Raw genomic sequence first — 17,603 nt, 5'->3', positions numbered from 1 at the left:
GTACGAAGGTTGATACTCTCTGATGACCGATTTCATTTTCCGAAGCTAAACACCTTGGATATCGATGTCTTTTGTTCTAAAAGCAACGTATTAATAGAAAAACATCTGCCTTTTCTGAGTAGATATCAGGAAATAGTTCACTCGAGAAGTAGAAAAATTTTGTGTTCCACAAATGGCTTCACAACTCGTGTCAATACAAGGTTTCCACTTAACGAGTGAAATGTTTCCTTTCATCTAGAAAAAGTAGATATCCTCTGTTTATTACATATCTCATAAAGAGACACAGAAACGAACGAGAGAGAAGAATTTATATCGCCACAGTGGCAATTTAATTGGTATTGCCAAGTGGCGGTATTAAACTCTGGAACTGCTTTCGTTCCTGTTTTTAGGAAATATATACACTTAAATATGATAACCGTGCTTGCTGACTTCAATTTCGATTTGATCTACACCGTTTTTTTTTCGTGCTCACTCTCGAACTCTTCTCGGATGAACAGCTTTCTCCATATCACCTTTCTCTGACACACACAAACAGGATTAACAAATAACAAATAAAATATGCCATCACTTTATATTTATAAAATTAACAAGCAGGTGCAGTAAAGAATGCTTAAAACTAACCCCAAACAACAACAGGTGGGTCACAATAATTGGCTTATCTAAAATAGTCTCATACATTGTTTATACAACTTGTCATTGACCGAACTTAAACGTTAAGTATTACCTGTTTCTATGCTAATGGCGGATCCAGAATTATTAGGGTAGGGGGAGTTGGAAGATAAACACGTAGACAGATAATCTATGTAACAGGCAAAATTTAATCATCTAACTGTAAAGAAAACTTACTGTAGGATAGGTTCCGTTTGTTTCGCACGCATGTTTAGGTGTTTGTGTGTGTGTGTGTGTATGTGTGTGTGTGTGTGTGTGTGTGTGTGTGTGTGTGTAGGGTCCACCTCCAAGATCCACCAGTGTATGCGATAGAATTCTCGAAAGAATATCATAATAAAAACTTGTGAATTACATATGTTAACGTGCATCGTTCTCATATCTATGATTTAAAACAACGGAAAAATAAAATAGGGTCGAGGAGGACACGAGCCTTGATTGGATACCGAAATTAACCAATAATCTGAATTTGGGCGAAGCGTCTGTTGGCAAATCTGCCTGCAAGGTTATCAAGGCCTCATAATTCACGTCTGAAGGCAGGGATAGGAAATTAAATAATAGGTAAACAATTTTAATTTCTTTAAAGTGTAAAAATACTTGTCTCTGCAATGTATCAATCCACATCCAAAGGTGTTATCATTATATGGATTTTTTAACAGACGAATCATGCAATTTAAATACCTATTGTTGTAGTCTTGCAAAAGTGAAACAGTTTACGTTTGTATCATGTAACGCTTTTATCTTAAGTTGCATGATTACAGATGTACTTTATTTTCCCAATCTCATTTTTGCATGTCACGTATTCGTGGACATGGGCGCCATCTGTTAATATTTTTCTGGAATATACGAATTGGCCAATCTATATAAAGAAATGTGTCCCAATAAATCGCAGTATACGTCTTGAAATTTGTTGCAGATGCTGTAAGTATCGATCACTCAGTCAAGATAAGTTTGTTCATGCACATAAGGAAACATTTCATAAACAAATGTTCTATCAATTTCCGACAGAGGAATACAAATACTAATTTGTGTTCTCACTATGTAGTTAGTTTCCTTTCATTTGGCTGGACTAGAAGTTTTATTTCACAGGAAGACATGAAAGTTATTTAGTGCCAAGGCAATTGGAACAAGGCGTCTTAGCCAGGTATACACCACGGTAGCTGACCCTGGCTGATGTGATGGTAGGATTCGAAGTTGTATACTTCTGGTGGCGAGTAAGACATGATAGCCACTGACTCATCATGGCCCTTATTTTATTTTGTCTAGGAGAGGTATATCATTCAGAAAAATCTTTTTGTTAAAAATAATTAGATGTAATAAATATACATCTCACTGTGATCCCAGGTCTTTCGAGTATTCGCCTATTATAATTTAATGATTACTTGCATTCCGAATAATTTTTTGACATCTATATATTTCATTTGTAGGCGTAGACATGTTCAAAATGAACCACAGGACGTGTTTGGTTCTCGTTGTTCTGACTGCTGTATTACTGAATGATTCTGAAGCCTTCCGATTCCGGCGTTTCAAGAGCCGCGTGGTCAATGCAGTAAGGAGAGTAGGTCGTGAGGTTCGGAGAATAATTAAACCAGTGATATGTCCACTTACCTGTTCGAAGGTGTGCCCTGGTGTAGGTTCAGCTGTAGGTCTACACCCTGCTGTCACCGGAATTGGGTGTCATGCTGTATGTAGGAGGATTTGTAAGAGAAGTGTAAGAAAAAAGTTCTTCTATGTATAAATTAAGTTATAAATTGAAATGTCTTTCGATAACTTGCAAACTGTATATAACAACTCTCTGGGTAGCAGTTTTAAAATTAGAAGAAATTTGTATGGCATGCATTTTCTTTTAACCTTTTAGGCAGTTTAGGACTTTTCAAGATCTGTAAGGCGCAATCTTAATTTGATTGTTTCTACAAGAATTTTAAAATATATTGACAGTTTTCAATTATTGAGCACTTTCTGTGCTCTCTAGATCTCGAATTCTCAGCTAGAATTAATAATTCAAGCGACAGAGAAACAAAACACGTTTCATAGGTAAGATATCTATTTTTTTCGATCATTTGTACAACAAGCGCATTGTCCAAAACTTGAAATGTGATACAAAGACGTATGCCGAACGCAGTTCGTTTCGATCAACGATTATAATTGTATCGGTTATGTAAATCATATTGAACACATATTAATGAAAGGTCAGGTAAGAACATAGAATAGAGCTTACTTAATAGAATAGAGCTTACTTAATTGCTTAATTTACTCTGTGACAACCGGCAGATTCGATAGATGCTGTAAGGAATCGAGTTTTATATATAAACAATCTCTTTAAAACTTCACAACCACTTCATGCTTTCAAAAAAGATTACATGAATACAATACATTCATAATACTAGCAACACGGTCTCTCAGGGTCATTCTTCATCATTTTAGATCTCCGACTTTGTGATATCAGATGTTCAGTACCAAGCTGTACCAATGTCGCCTGATTTCAGCCATTACGACCTGAACGGACACAAGTTGATATCTCCAGAGGAGTTTGCATCAGCTGAGAAACTGCCACTGGAGGAGGTGTACGATATATTCCAGTCTGCTGATGTTGATGGTAAGTTGATATCATGTATTCCCAACGTAACTAAAGGAAGATTTACAGTCTGAATTGCTAACTGATCTAACAATATGTCCCAAGCCATGCCTAGATGTAAGCCCTTATATACGTACATGTCTGTTTTCAATGCTTAATACTATTTTAAATGAATGATATGATATGTTCAGATATATTTATTATTTTCTCTCCAGCATGTATGTATCTGCACACGTACGTTAGAATAACATAATCCCCAGTGTACTTACAGGATGTTCTACATTCCTAGCTATGTATTTAACATCATTAACATATAAGGCTTAAATGCGGCTCGAGAAGCATTAGCAACTATAATATTGAAAAATTAATTTAGAATTTTCATGGCGTAAAGAATCATTGATTGTTGATGTCTTTCCGCAAGACCGACATATTCGATGCATTTTTCCTTGTGCTGAGCATATTTTGTTTAAAAGAAAATTTCATTAATCCGCATATTGATTCTGGAGTTGTGGAAGAAGATCCGTTTATGATGTTCACAAATACCATGACTAAATGACACTATGCTATAATGAAATTATTATTTGGGAATAGTCCTTGTATATGAAAGAATCGCTATCCTATACCTTGTTAGTTTCCCTCGTAAATATAGTGCTATGAAATTATTTTGGCTTTTAATTCCACAATTTTCATTTATTTAGGTGATCAGATGTTGGATGTAGATGAATTTGAGACAGCACCACTCATTTTTACCAGTAAGTTTTTATATGAGTGATAAATAAGACACGTACCTGTTTAAAAACAAAAAGCAGGACAGAAAAACAATAAAATAACTAAATGAACAACAAATAGAGCAACCACAGTGGCCTTTCATTCCAAATCCCCATGGGTTTATTATATATAATAATCTCCCACCTCCCCCATCTACCGAATACTTGAGAGCTACTCAGAAACAATTCATATTATTATATACTAATTTTTTTCTCCGTTAAATTTGTATTGTCAGAATCGTGCAATATATTACGATATTGCACTGGCGCTCACTTCATATTTAACTCACGTGAATAAAGGAACTATTTTCTATTTGGAAACAAACAACGGACGCAGACGCCAGCACTTTTGATTATTTTATTTGTCTGCGGATGAAGTAAACCAACTGTCTGAGCCATCTGAAAATAGAGATGCCAACGTTGACAGTGTGGATGAATTTATATACTCAGAAGGAAAAACTTCCAACGAAGCAGGCAACAGAAAGTGATATCAGAAATGTGCAGCGATGGCTGCATGATTACTTTGTAAGCAAATCATGTACACGCACGTAGTAGGCGCTTTACGTTTTGGTTGATTAAATTTCTTTCTGAATGAACCAAAGTAGATGTTTCGTATACTGCCACATAGCAGCTGCTTTGCCACATTCCGCGTTAACTTTTTTGATACAATGCTTCGGATTTAGGCGGGCGATAGACGCCATATTTCATAAAATTGCTGGGTTCCTACAAGTAACATGCAAGCGACAAGGAATAAACTGTCTTCTTTGGCTGGTAATAAGAGTAGCAAAAATATACTGACAGTTTCACATCCTGAATTTCTTCAAAATGTACTTTCTTAGTTCTGCAAATCCGAATTACATGAGCCATGTCATGGGTTATCAAGCTTGATTACACATTTCGATATTGTTCTGTAATTTCGACTATATTCCAAGTGCAATTACACCCTCTTTACTGCACTAAAAATGAAATAAATATTATATTCCATAGCGTCTTTCTGTTAATTGCAATTGAAAGACTTCATATTTTCCCCACATCATAATTTCAAACATTCCATGACAGAACAGAAACACACTTGCAGATGTCAACACGCTGTTCCGTCTCCGCTGAAATCCGACGTACTTCATGTAGAATTGGTACAGATAAATCCAGTCCATAATCACGAAATTTCGTAGAAACGACAAAAATACCACACTTTATTTATTCCAGATCAAATGGAAAAGTTGATGCAATGCGCATTCATTCACAATATGACTCAAAATTTCAATTTTAAGTAGACCCAAATGCCATTTTTTTTAGAAAGTTATGTCTAGCGCGCGACTAAATTTAAGTTTATCTGGGCGGAGTTATGTGAGCATTAATAATGTTGTTGTTGTGTAATGATGAATCTGCGCTTGTGTATTTAGTTTGGAATACGGCATGAATTCGGTTACTTTGTTTCTTGTAGTGTATTTTTGTTTATATAATTAAGCCTTAGGTAGAATGAGAAAATGAGCATATCATGAATAGTTACTGCATTTGTATGGGAAAATATGAACTCGTTTTGTTGGATGGATATACTGCACTCCCAAGGTCATGCAGTATTTCCATCCAAAAAACTCGTTAATATTTTCCCATACAACTGCAGTAACCTATAATCCCGTTTCATATATGATGTTGATTTGCTGGTATAAATGTGTTCATTAACTTTGGTCACAATAACAATGGAGAATATAATAGAAATTCTCCCGGAATCAAACATGATGTTGACTTGCTGGTATAACTGCAGCCATTAACTTTAGTCACAATAATAATTGAAAATATAATATATAATCTCCCGGAAAAGTGAAACATATGGATAAGATACCAGATGACGTGAATTTTCACCTGTTGTGACAGGCAGACCAATGGACGGGTGGAGGACATACGGAGGTTCTCATAATATCGCAACGTTAATGCGTATGAATAAATAAAGCACACTTATACAGTATATACTAATTATGTAAAGTAGTTATAACATTTAACTGTTAGTACTATTTTTTGAGGGGGCCCCGAGTTGCCGAGTGGTCTAAAGCGCTCTCCGTTACGGATCACTGCCATCTCACCTCTGTTTGCACGGGTTCGAGTCTCGGATTCGGCTAATGTGGGTATGTGAGAAAGCTTGCCAGTAGGTTCTCGTGGGTCGGTGGTTCTTTCCGGTGTTTTCCCTTGTTCTTCCTCCACCATTAATACTGGCCGCCATGTATATATAACCTATCGTGTGCTGAAAAATGGCGTTAAACCCAACAACAACAAAAACAACAACTAATTTTTGACACTATTCAGGAAGACAACCTGACTGATGGCAGAAGGAGGAATTTTACATAAATGTGATATTTCATAATTATTAAAAAATCCTCAATTAATTATCTGGTGAGGAACAAAATTGCGAATACTGGAAGCAATAAAGGGGGATAAAATTATATCATGTAAATGTATGATTGAGCACAACTAGGTTGTTTGCAAAGTTAATCAACATTTTGACACTGACCGTTTTCATTAGAGGATCAAAATGAAGTGTTAAATTTGGTTTTCAAAGCTTAAACATGGACCTCGAATGAGCCTAATATCATGCTTGAAAAAATGACAGCTATATATACTGTATTAAAAACCCTTTCGAGTTTGCATTATCATATTATGGTACTGTAACTTCAAAAGTATATTAAGAACAAAATGTTTTATGATTTACAACATTTAGCATATAAAATTACTTTTTCCAGAATTAATGAACAAGTATTTTAGACAATTCACAAACACCCATTAATGTTTCAAACGTTATTAAATAGTAGAACCCATTTTACGTATTAGTATGCATTCTTTGAAACCCAAATTGAAAAGTCTTACAAATATAAAGCTATGAATGAACAAGTATTGCAAACCATGCTGCGTGATTTTCAACTAGACTGCCTATCTAGGGACGATAGGTAGGAATCAGATTTTCATGTTCTGATGTACCAGATTATGTTTCCTTTCCTCCATCTTACCTTCAATTAACTTATCTTTACAGGTGATGGTGCTGATGGTGTAAATGACATGACTGGGGAGAGCACGAGCCCCAAGTCGGTGAATGAGGAAACAACACAACAGTGATGTGGAAATAATGGAATAGGTAACGTCTCAATATTTTGACTGTGTTTGTGCTGTTAGTTTGAACTGATATATCGAATGAAAAATCATACTCTAACACTCTTTTTACTTAAAAAATATAGTGGAAAACGTAATAGTGGCATCACCGTGACTGATGAAAGTTGGAGACCTATATTGAATCAATTGGGATGACATTTTCTTATATATTCTCATTCTCTTACATAACGGAAATGCTTATATAACAACATATGGTGCGCTGGAAGATTGTTCAACTATTCTGTTATCAAGAACAAAAGGTCATACATTGTAGAATGTTTTGAGAAAGTATTTGTTGCATCGTTTCAAAAGAGATAATTCTACATCACGATGCAATAAATTAATGTAATAATAATGACAATACTAATAATAATAATAATAATAATAATAATAATTGATGTTATTGTTATTATTATTATTAATATTTAGGTCATTTTATTTTGGTAGATACAATTAAATCTTTAAATTTGTCTCGATAGAGTTTTTGTTTTATTTGGTACTGTATACGGATGCTATCTTGTCATACTAGGAAATTAATTAACGGAATTCGATTTCCATCATTTTGTGATACATTATGTGCTATTGTATGAAGGAATACGCATCCCCCCCCCCCCGTAATCATTTCAATGTACTATTCCGTCAGAATCTAAAAAATTATAGATCTTTACATGACGGATGAGTTATTTGAAAAACTATATATGTCGCGAAAATATACATATTAGATCATAAATTAATAAATGATCCAGTGGACATCAGTTTGTAAATAGTTATTTAGATGATAAATTAATAAACTATCCATTAGACATCAATTCGTAAATACTCATTTGGATCAAAAAATAAAAAATACTCTAATGGACTTTAATTTATAAATATTGCCAATGTATATGCGTGACACATTACAGGACCAGTTGGAATTTCTTGTTTCTTTCTAGCCAGACAATACCGACGCACCACGGTTTGTTGATTTGTTAATTTATTTGAGATTTCGGACAATGACCAGAAGATATAAAATTTTTTTGTAGCTTTATTTGATCTGTAACCTCGAAGAAAAAGAGTCGCTCAACTGTCTGTCTCTTGTCTTATATGTTCATATGTTTGAGACTTGTTATGCACTTTTTCAGAGTCTATCAGGGTATCTTTCTCTTTGCACGAGGAAAATGAACTTATTAGACTTGATTGGAACATATGTAGGTGACGGATAATTTGGACTGAATTTCGATGTTTTAAAGCAGTGTAGACCATTGGTCAGGAAGACATTTTCTTCATGGATGAAAGCATATAATACCAGTCACATGTTTATAAACTCTGTTGTAATTGTTTTGTACAGAGTATTGGCAATGATTTCTAACTCTTTAATTTGACTTAAACACGTACGTGAGTTCTAGGTATGATTGTGTGTCAACGTTAGGGTTAACTAAAATATTCGTAGGCTGTCTTGTAAAGATCGTCCGTATGGAGAGCAATTACTAAAAGATAATGAAAGGATTTTTTGTGGGGTTTTAATACAGTGTCATGATTTAAATATGCCAGTAACATGTTGCAAAGGTGGAGACTGAATTGAAAACTAGCTAGAGATAATGCTATGGGGTGTTATAGCATCAGCTGTTACCTTGGTTCCATCTTTTGAATCGTCTGCATAGAGAACATATGACCACTGTATGAGGCTCTTATTTCATCTCTGAAAATAAGCGAATTCCTGGTAGGCTTGGCAAGGATAAAACATTATTTTTGGGAGCTTCATTAACTACTGTGGTGATTTTTTGACTGAGAAAAACTCGTTGAACTTGAATGGGCATTAGACTGGTATACGGATCAACGTGTGAACCGGACTCGACTTCATAATGGACGAGTAAACCAAACTAATTATATCATTTAATTTCCGACAATATATATTAGGTTTACACATCATACAAATGGACGAAGAGTGTAAGGACATCACAAATATGGTGACATTTTTGTGTGCAGATCATGATATTCCCGTGTACGTGAAAGTCTCATATGTTATGTTTTATACGCCTATTACCTTATTTATCAACCCTACAGTCTGATATGTCTATTGCCCTAATACAAATTATATATATATATATATATATATATATATATATATATATATATATATATATATATATATATATATATATATATATATATATATATATATATATATATATATATATATATATATATATATATATATATATATATATATATATATATATATATATTGCCCCTACCTAAGTTTTGGATGCTTTAAAACTGACATGTACGATAGCAACCGTAGTATTAATCGACATTGAACAATTTCCGGTAGCACTTTAGACGCCATTTTCAGCAATAGATAAAGTAGGAAGTATATATAAATTTTCCCCATACATAAGTATCAAATAAACATTTAGTGCTTTAAGTGGATGATGTGGGTGTTGAAAGGCATAACCTTATACAATTGGCTCTCTGACTACAAGGAAGAAGTTGTTACGGCGCATGGGGCGAATGACTACAGAAAGGGGTCTTATTCACATACATACATATTATATATTAAGGGTAAATCAGAAATTATCTGGCTAAATATAGTACCGGTAAAATGTTGTCATCGGAATGCTCTTAACTGAGGTCAGATCATAAAATATCAAAAGTCCAAATCGATACACTCAGAAACTCCACATTTGGTGGACATTGAAAAGGTATGCCCATGGTCCATTGTATGTGGGTACTGACGATGTTTGCACACGATCCATTGTCAGTGTACACTGACAGAGTATGCACTCTAAGGTTCATTCATAAGGAGGAAAACACAATCAAGGTATAAGTGACATATACGTGAGCTGCACGATACCATCTCATCTCTGCAATTTGTTTAAGTACTAACGTTGATACTCTCTAAAGATCGGCTAAAATCCATGCATATTGACTTCCTTTGACTATCTATCTATCTATCTATCTATCATAATAATAATAATAATAATAGGAAACTAATTTGTTTTGTAGATGTAAAAAAAATATTTCGCTTGTGAAGTGGAAATATTTTGCATTTTGCACAAATAGCTTCACCAATCCTGTCAACATAATATTTCCATTTCACGTGTGAATTATTTCCTTACATCTACATAAAGAGATACATAAATGCATCAGTGCGTGAACAATTAATAGTGACGATAAAAATGGTATCACCACTGGCGATATCGAACTCTGGAACTGTTTTATTTTCTGTTTTTCGGAAATATATGCTCTTAAATATGATAACTATTCGTATTTTTTAAAACTTCTACTGTTCTTCCTCGTTTTTCTTGGCGTTCATTCCCCCTCCCCCTTCAGACAAGGGAAGGACAGCATTTTCTTCAACCCACCCGATCCCCAACACACTCAGACAGGATGAACTGATAACAAATAAAATATAACATCACTTTATATTTAAGCAAAGAGCGAGCGGATGCAGTAAAAATGATTGTTAAAAAATTCCGACAACAAGAACTGGTAGGTTACAAGTATTCGCTAATCAAAGATATTTTCCATATGGTTTCTACAACTTGTCATGGACTGAAATTTAGTTTTAAGTTTTAACCGTTTCTATGCCAATGGCGGATCCAGAAATATTGTGGGAGTAGGGAATTGAGCTGACGGTTTATTGGAAAAGAACCATCTCTTTCTTAATCGTTTCAGGCTATAATTATAATTACCTACCTGTAAAGAAAACTTACGGTAGGAAAAGTTCCAGTTGTTTCGCACTCGTGTGTGCGTGTGTGTGTGTGTGTGTGTGTGTGTGTGTGTGTGTGTGTAAGCCTACTAGATAAATCACTAGTATGCGATAATCATTCAGTCATTATGGCATCATTCACCCTTATACAAACTAGAAAGGTTTCAGGGCATAACTCTGGAACAAATATCATACTAAAAACTAGTTAATTACAAAATTTAAGGTGTATCACTTTCAAAGCCACACATTCACGTCTGAAAGCAGGGACTGCAAATTAACTAATAGGTAAACTGACAATCATTACAATCTCAAATTTAAAAATGCATGGCTCTGCACTGCATCAATCTGCATCCAAAAGTGTTATCGTTATATGCATTGTTGTACGGACGAGTCTTATTTAGTTACCTATTGTAGTAGTGATTCATATTGTAACAGTTTACGCTTGTATGACGTAACGCTCTTACTTGAAGTGGATTGACAAAGACTGACGTATTTTATTTTCCCAATCTGGTTTTCGCATGTCCGGCATTCCTGGAAATGGGCACCATAAACAGCAGGAAGTTTCGCCATCTTTCCTGGAATAAACGAATTGACCGAGCTATATAGATAAAAGGACCACAATAGATAGCATTATGCATCCTGAAGTTTGTTGCAGATGGTGTAAGTATCCGTTACCGGTTCAAGATAGGTTCATGCATGCACATAAGATTACATTTTAATGAACAAATGTTTTCTCACGCAAGATAGAGGAATACAAATTCATGTTCTTTATTTTTAGTTAGATTATTTGCTTTTAATTCGTACTGAGTTTGACTTCACAGCAAGACGTGAAAGCTATTTAGTGCCAAGGCAACTGGAGCAAGGTTTCTAAAACAGCGATATACCATGTTCACTGACCCGAGCTGATTTGATGGTAAGTTCTCGAACTAATCTACTTCTGGTGGCGAATCCAACCCGCTTACCACTGACTCGTTTTGGCTCTTGGTTCATTTTGTTTGGAAGAGGTATATAATTAAGATAATCGTTCGTTAAAATTAATTAGATGTAACATATGTTGATCTGACCGTGATTCCTGATCTTTTGAGCATTTGCGTATTATCATTTAAATTTTGCTTGTTTTCCAAACATGCTTTGACATTTATATATTTCATTTATAGGTGTAGACATGTTCAAAATGAACCCCAGGACGTGTTTGATTCTCTTTGTTCTGACTGCTGCATTGCTGAATGATTCTGAAGCCTTCCGATTCCGTCGTTTTAAGAGCCGCGTGGTCAATGCAGTAAGGAGAGTAGGTCATGAGGTTCGGAGAGTCGTTGAACCAGTGATATGTCCACTTACCTGTTCGAAGGTGTGCCCTGGTGTAGGTTCAGCTGTAGGCCTACACCCTGCTGTCACCGGAATTGGATGTCATGCTGTATGTAGGAGGATTTGTAAGAGAAGTGTAAGAAAAAAGTTCTTATATGTAGAAATTAAGTTATCAATTCAAATGTCTTCGATAAATGACAAAATGTATGTAACAGCTCTCTAACGACCAGTTCTAATAGTGAATAAAATATATATGAAATGCACGTTCTCTTCCCCTTTTATGCGATTTTGAACATTTTAGTTTTTAATTTCTTAGTTTGCACAAAAATATTCTAAATTATATTGTTAATTTTCAATTATTGTGCACTTTCTGTACTCTCTAACTCTATATTTTCTCATTAGAATTAACAATGCAAGCGACGGATATACAAATAACGTTTGCTAGAAAGGATACCTTTCTCTTTAATCGTATTGTACAGCATGGATATTCTTTCAAAACAACAAGTCAAGCCCATTATCTAAAACCTGAAATGTGCTGTGAAGACATATACAGCCATGCAATTCATTTCGATCAAAGACTATAATTATATCGGTTAAATAAATCATATTGATAACATATTAATGAAAGGTTAAGTAAGTGCAAAAATGAGCTTTACTCTGTTTCTTAACTGTTACTGTATGAGAAACGACAGAATTGTTTGATTCGTTAAGGATTATACTTTTTAAAAATCTCTTTTAAACTTTAAATTAAAAACCATTTTATGTCTTGAAACATACTGAATTAATAAAATTCATGAATTATGTTAGCAATAAGGCATCTGCGATATACGGTCTCTCGATTTGTTTATATATATCAATTTAGATTCCCGATCTTGTGACTTCAGACGTCCGGTACCAAGTTGTACCAATGTCGCCTGATTTCAGTCATTACGACCTGAACGGCGACAAGTTGATATCTCCAGAAGAGTTCGCATCAGCCGAGAAACTGCCGTTGGAGGAGGTGTACGATCTATTCCAGTCTGCTGATGTTGATGGTAAGTTGGTATATTGTATTCCCTACCTAAATAATTTAAGATTTACAGTTTCAAGTACTAATTTGAATAACACAATGTTCAAAACAATACCTAGATGGAAGCCACTTATAGTTAGAACATAGCTTGTTTGTTTTCAATACGTAATATTTTTTAAATGAAGAACAGAGTATATAAAATGACATAATCCCCAGTTTACGTTCTGTATCTGTAACTAGTGATTTACCACCATGGATCTTGTAAGCTTAAATGTGGCTTGGTTAGCAATAATCAAATCATTTATTGTTAATTATCCTTCAAAATGAAAATGCATCGAGTTTATGTCCTAGTTAGTTTCCTTCGTAAATATTGTGATATCAAATTATTTTGGTTTTTATTCCACAATTTTTTTATATAGGTGATCAGATGTTGGATGTAGATGAATTCGAGACAGCACCATTCATTTTTACCAGTAAGTTTTTATTTGAATGCAAATAAGACACGCAACTGTTAAAACAGGAAAAAAGATAGAAAACACAAAAGATCAACAAAAATCAGCAACAAGTAGAACGGCTGGTTTCGAGATACAAGTTTGTGTGATTTACTTGGTTAGTTGTAAAGCCTTCCTTTGGCTACAAGATATACTTGACTGATGGTAGAAAGAACAATTATATTTACATGTGACAATTCTTAATTAGGAAAGGAAGCACAATTAATTTAGCGGTGATTACAAAATAGCGAGTTCTGGAGGAAGCAATGGGAATTAAAATTATACCATGCCAATGTCTGATTGGACACAACTATGTCATTTGTAAAGTAATCAACCTCTTGACAATGATTTCTTGCATTCAGGGATCAAAATAAATTGTTGGATTTAGTTATCAAAACTTAAACACGAATCTTTGACCGAGCCTATGCGTGTACGAAAATGGCAGGTACAAATTATGTTATACTGAACACCCCGTATAATTTACTTATCATTTAATAGTCTGTCTCTTTTTATAGAACGTTTAGAAAATAATGTTTTTTTCATTTAAATGTATGCCTTCTTAAATCGGAATAAATCAACTATACCTCAGCACCTAAAAATAATTGTTTCACCAAAGGAAAATGACCACACGTATTTTAGAAAATCCAGGAGCATGTTTTTAATGATGGGTGTTATCAAATAATAGCGCCAATTGCAAGTATTCGTATGCAGTCTTTGAAATCCTATTTGAAAAGTCTTACCAAATAAGAAATTATGAATGAACAAGTATTGCAAAGTATGTTGCGTGATTTTCAACCAAACTGCCTTTAGAGGGATGGTCAGTAGGAATCAGATTTGCGTGTTCTGATGTACCATTTTATGTTTCATTTCCTCCATCTTCCCTTCAATAAACTTATCTTTACAGGTGATGGTGCTGATGGTGTAAATGCCATGATTGGGACGAGCACGAGCCCCAAGTCGGTGAATGAGGTTACAACACAACAGTGATGTGAAATTCTGGAATAATATACGTCTCCATATTTAGATTGTGTTTGTGTTTATGTTGTTAGTTTGGACTGATATGTCGAATAAAACTGTAGTATGTGCTAATACTACTGCTATTTCATAAAAGTGTGGAAAACGTGAGACTGCCAGCACCTTGTCTGAGGAAAGTCGGAGACCTATATTTTCTTATATATTTTCATTTTCTTATATAACGCAAATATTTATAGAGTATATGGGCGAACTAAAGAACGAAAGGTGATACTTTCTAAAATGTTTTGAGAATGTATTTGGTGCATAGTTTCAATGATATAATACTATTTGATGATTCCACATCAAAATTTAATAACTAATATTATAATTAGGGCCATTTTTTCAGTGGATGAAAATAAATCTTTAAACTTGTCTGGACAGGATTGTGGTTTTTCTTTTTTTACACTATATTAATGCTATCTTGCGCTCTGAAGTTCACGGTGTCTGTACTCAATTTAAAACGCACGTCATATAGTATGATTAAGGACAGGAATGCTATTTCTATCATTTTGTCATGCATTGTGTCCTAATGTACAAGGACGGTACACATTTTGTCTCCGTAATTTTTTTCAATGTACTGTTCAACTGGAATCTAATCAAATATAAGTCGTTACATGGCGGATGAGTTATTTGAAATAAATACATTTAGATCATAATTGATCCAATGGTATTCAATTTGTATATATTCAATGTGATTGCAAGGTAATAAATAGTCTAACGGACTTCACTATTGTACATTTTAAAGTATGTATGGCACACTTTTCTTGAGTTGAAATTTCAGGGGATTTTTTTGCTGCCAGACAAAACCGTCTCACTAAGGGCTGTTGATTTATTGATTATTTTACCTTTCGGCCACTGTCCACAAAAGTTATATTGGTAGCATTATAACAGCTGTCCCTTCAAAAAAAAGTTACACCACATCCTCCCCTCTCTCTGGTCTTACCTGTAAATATGCTTGGGAGTTGTTATATACGTGTACAGAATCTATCTGCGTATCTTCTCTTTACACGAGAAATAAAGGAACTTGTAAGACGCCAATGGAGGATATATAGTTAACAGGTAATTTTGACTGAAGTGCGATGTGTTTAAATGAATGCATATTATTGTCCATGAAGAGATGTTCTCCATGGATGCCAAAAATAATATCATTCACGTGTTTACAAACTCTTTTGAAATTGTTTTTGTACTTGTTTTGGCGATCTTTTCCATGTTTTGACACTGACATAAGCATGTCAGTGCCAATGCTTGTTCAGGATGAATGCTGTCAGCTTGTTGATCAGGTTCTTGATTATACGCAAACTTAAAATATATTCAGTTCTTAAAACAAAAGTTATTTTTTCTTTAATAAATCTCACAGGTGATAAATGGTTATATAATCTCAAGTATCCCTCTGGAGAGAAGAATGACCATGCGTAAGTTACACAGGTACAATCTGCTATGTTCAACCGGTATCACATGGTTTTGAACCTAATTCGTATTAGATCTTCTGTAATCCTATTCCCCAACTTCACAATATTGCATATTGCGATATTCTATTCTGTACTATGATATCATTTAAGCATATTATCTGCACTTACAAGTCGATAGCAAACTACACACTGAGTTGAAAAGAAAATAATCTTGATATTCAGATTCTATTAAAATGTAAATTATGTTTATATTACTAGGAAAATCACATTACAACATGTGTAAAACTGGTTCACGACTGGGGTTTGATATCATAAAATAACATGCATAAGCATGCCTCTATCTTCGCTCACCTATTAATTAATAATATTAACTTACAAATAATATACTTGTTATCCCCCTTTATTAATAATATAAATGTGAGAGCCCTTTATTAATTATGTATTGCTTAAACTCCTTTATTAATAATGTAACAGTTATAAATAACGTACCTATTATCCTCCTTGATAATATTCTACATGTTAACCTGTTTTATAATGAATCTGTTAGCTTACTTTATAACTGATGTGCCGGTTAACCTCTTTTATATATTATGTACCTTTTTAGCCTCCATTATAAATAATGTACGTGTAAGTTTGTATCAGTTAGCTTCCTTTATAAATAATGTACCTTTTTAGTCTCCATCATAAATAATGTACGCGATAATTTCCGTTAAATATAATTTACCTGCTAGCCTCCGTTATATTTTTGATGTATAAAGCAATGTGGAGATATTTAACATACAATATTCAGAAAATAACACCAACACTTTCTTGAAGAAGCGTTATTGTATTATAATCTATTGTCTGCCCGTTTTTTATGCGTCCGTCTGTCTGTCAGACAGTCTACTGGGGCTTATTTTCTTGAACACCAAAGGTTATACAGGGGGTCAGTTTCATTAGTGATCTCAAAATATATACTCATGCTGAGAATTAAATTTTGTTTTGCTGATGATACTTTTGTTAGGGGAGAAATAATATCATATGGGAATATATTTTTGCTATTGAAAAAGTGTTCACGTATTCCATAAATTTGAGAATATTCTCAAATTTTGCTCATTTACAAAGAAAGACTCTGCATGAGATTTCTAGGAATGATGACCTTATTTGAATTCGTAATGCCTGCTGAATGTTTAGCAAAAATTTACAGCTGGCAATTAAATTATAACAAAGATATTCAAAAATCACACGGGGTGATGATAATGTTTCGATAAACTGAGTAAACCCGAAACCGGATAGTCTCATATTTGTGACAAATTTGGAGGAATCTTAACGATGGTTTTGACCTCATGGATCCTTTGAAAAGGTTTGAAGGTCATCGTAGATAATTTATGAGGACATTTGATTTACATTTTATCAGAGATTAAAATATGCGTAACTCACAAAAGGACACAGAAGTCAGGGAACGGCTGATGGGAGAGTGGGCAGTGGAAAAGTTTCCATCAGATGCATTCATTTCTTTATTTTTTGTTTTCATAAAAGCTTTGGTACTAAACAGTATC

General features: G+C 34.1%; 1 protein-coding gene across 1 annotated transcript; it reads left to right on the top strand.

Annotated features, from left to right (window-relative positions):
- The first annotated feature begins 2,099 nt into the window (after positions 1 to 2,099).
- Positions 2,100 to 15,028, top strand: LOC149793612 (uncharacterized). Its single transcript, XM_089967572.1, has 7 exons — positions 2,100 to 2,377; positions 3,091 to 3,262; positions 3,940 to 3,993; positions 11,995 to 12,278; positions 13,005 to 13,176; positions 13,571 to 13,624; positions 14,547 to 15,028. The coding sequence occupies exons 1-7, from the start codon at positions 2,102 to 2,104 to the stop codon at positions 14,627 to 14,629; spliced, it is 1,095 nt and encodes a 364-aa protein (XP_089823698.1). The 5' UTR covers positions 2,100 to 2,101; the 3' UTR covers positions 14,630 to 15,028.
- Positions 15,029 to 17,603: the final 2,575 nt, after the last annotated feature.

This window comes from Sinohyriopsis cumingii, chromosome 8 (assembly GCF_028554795.1).
Source record: "Sinohyriopsis cumingii isolate HCF-2022 chromosome 8, ASM2855479v2, whole genome shotgun sequence".
In the NCBI taxonomy this organism is placed as follows: Eukaryota; Metazoa; Mollusca; class Bivalvia; order Unionida; family Unionidae; genus Sinohyriopsis; species Sinohyriopsis cumingii.
The sequence above is the reverse complement of the archived record's forward strand: the minus strand, read 5'-3'. Positions and strand labels throughout refer to the sequence as shown.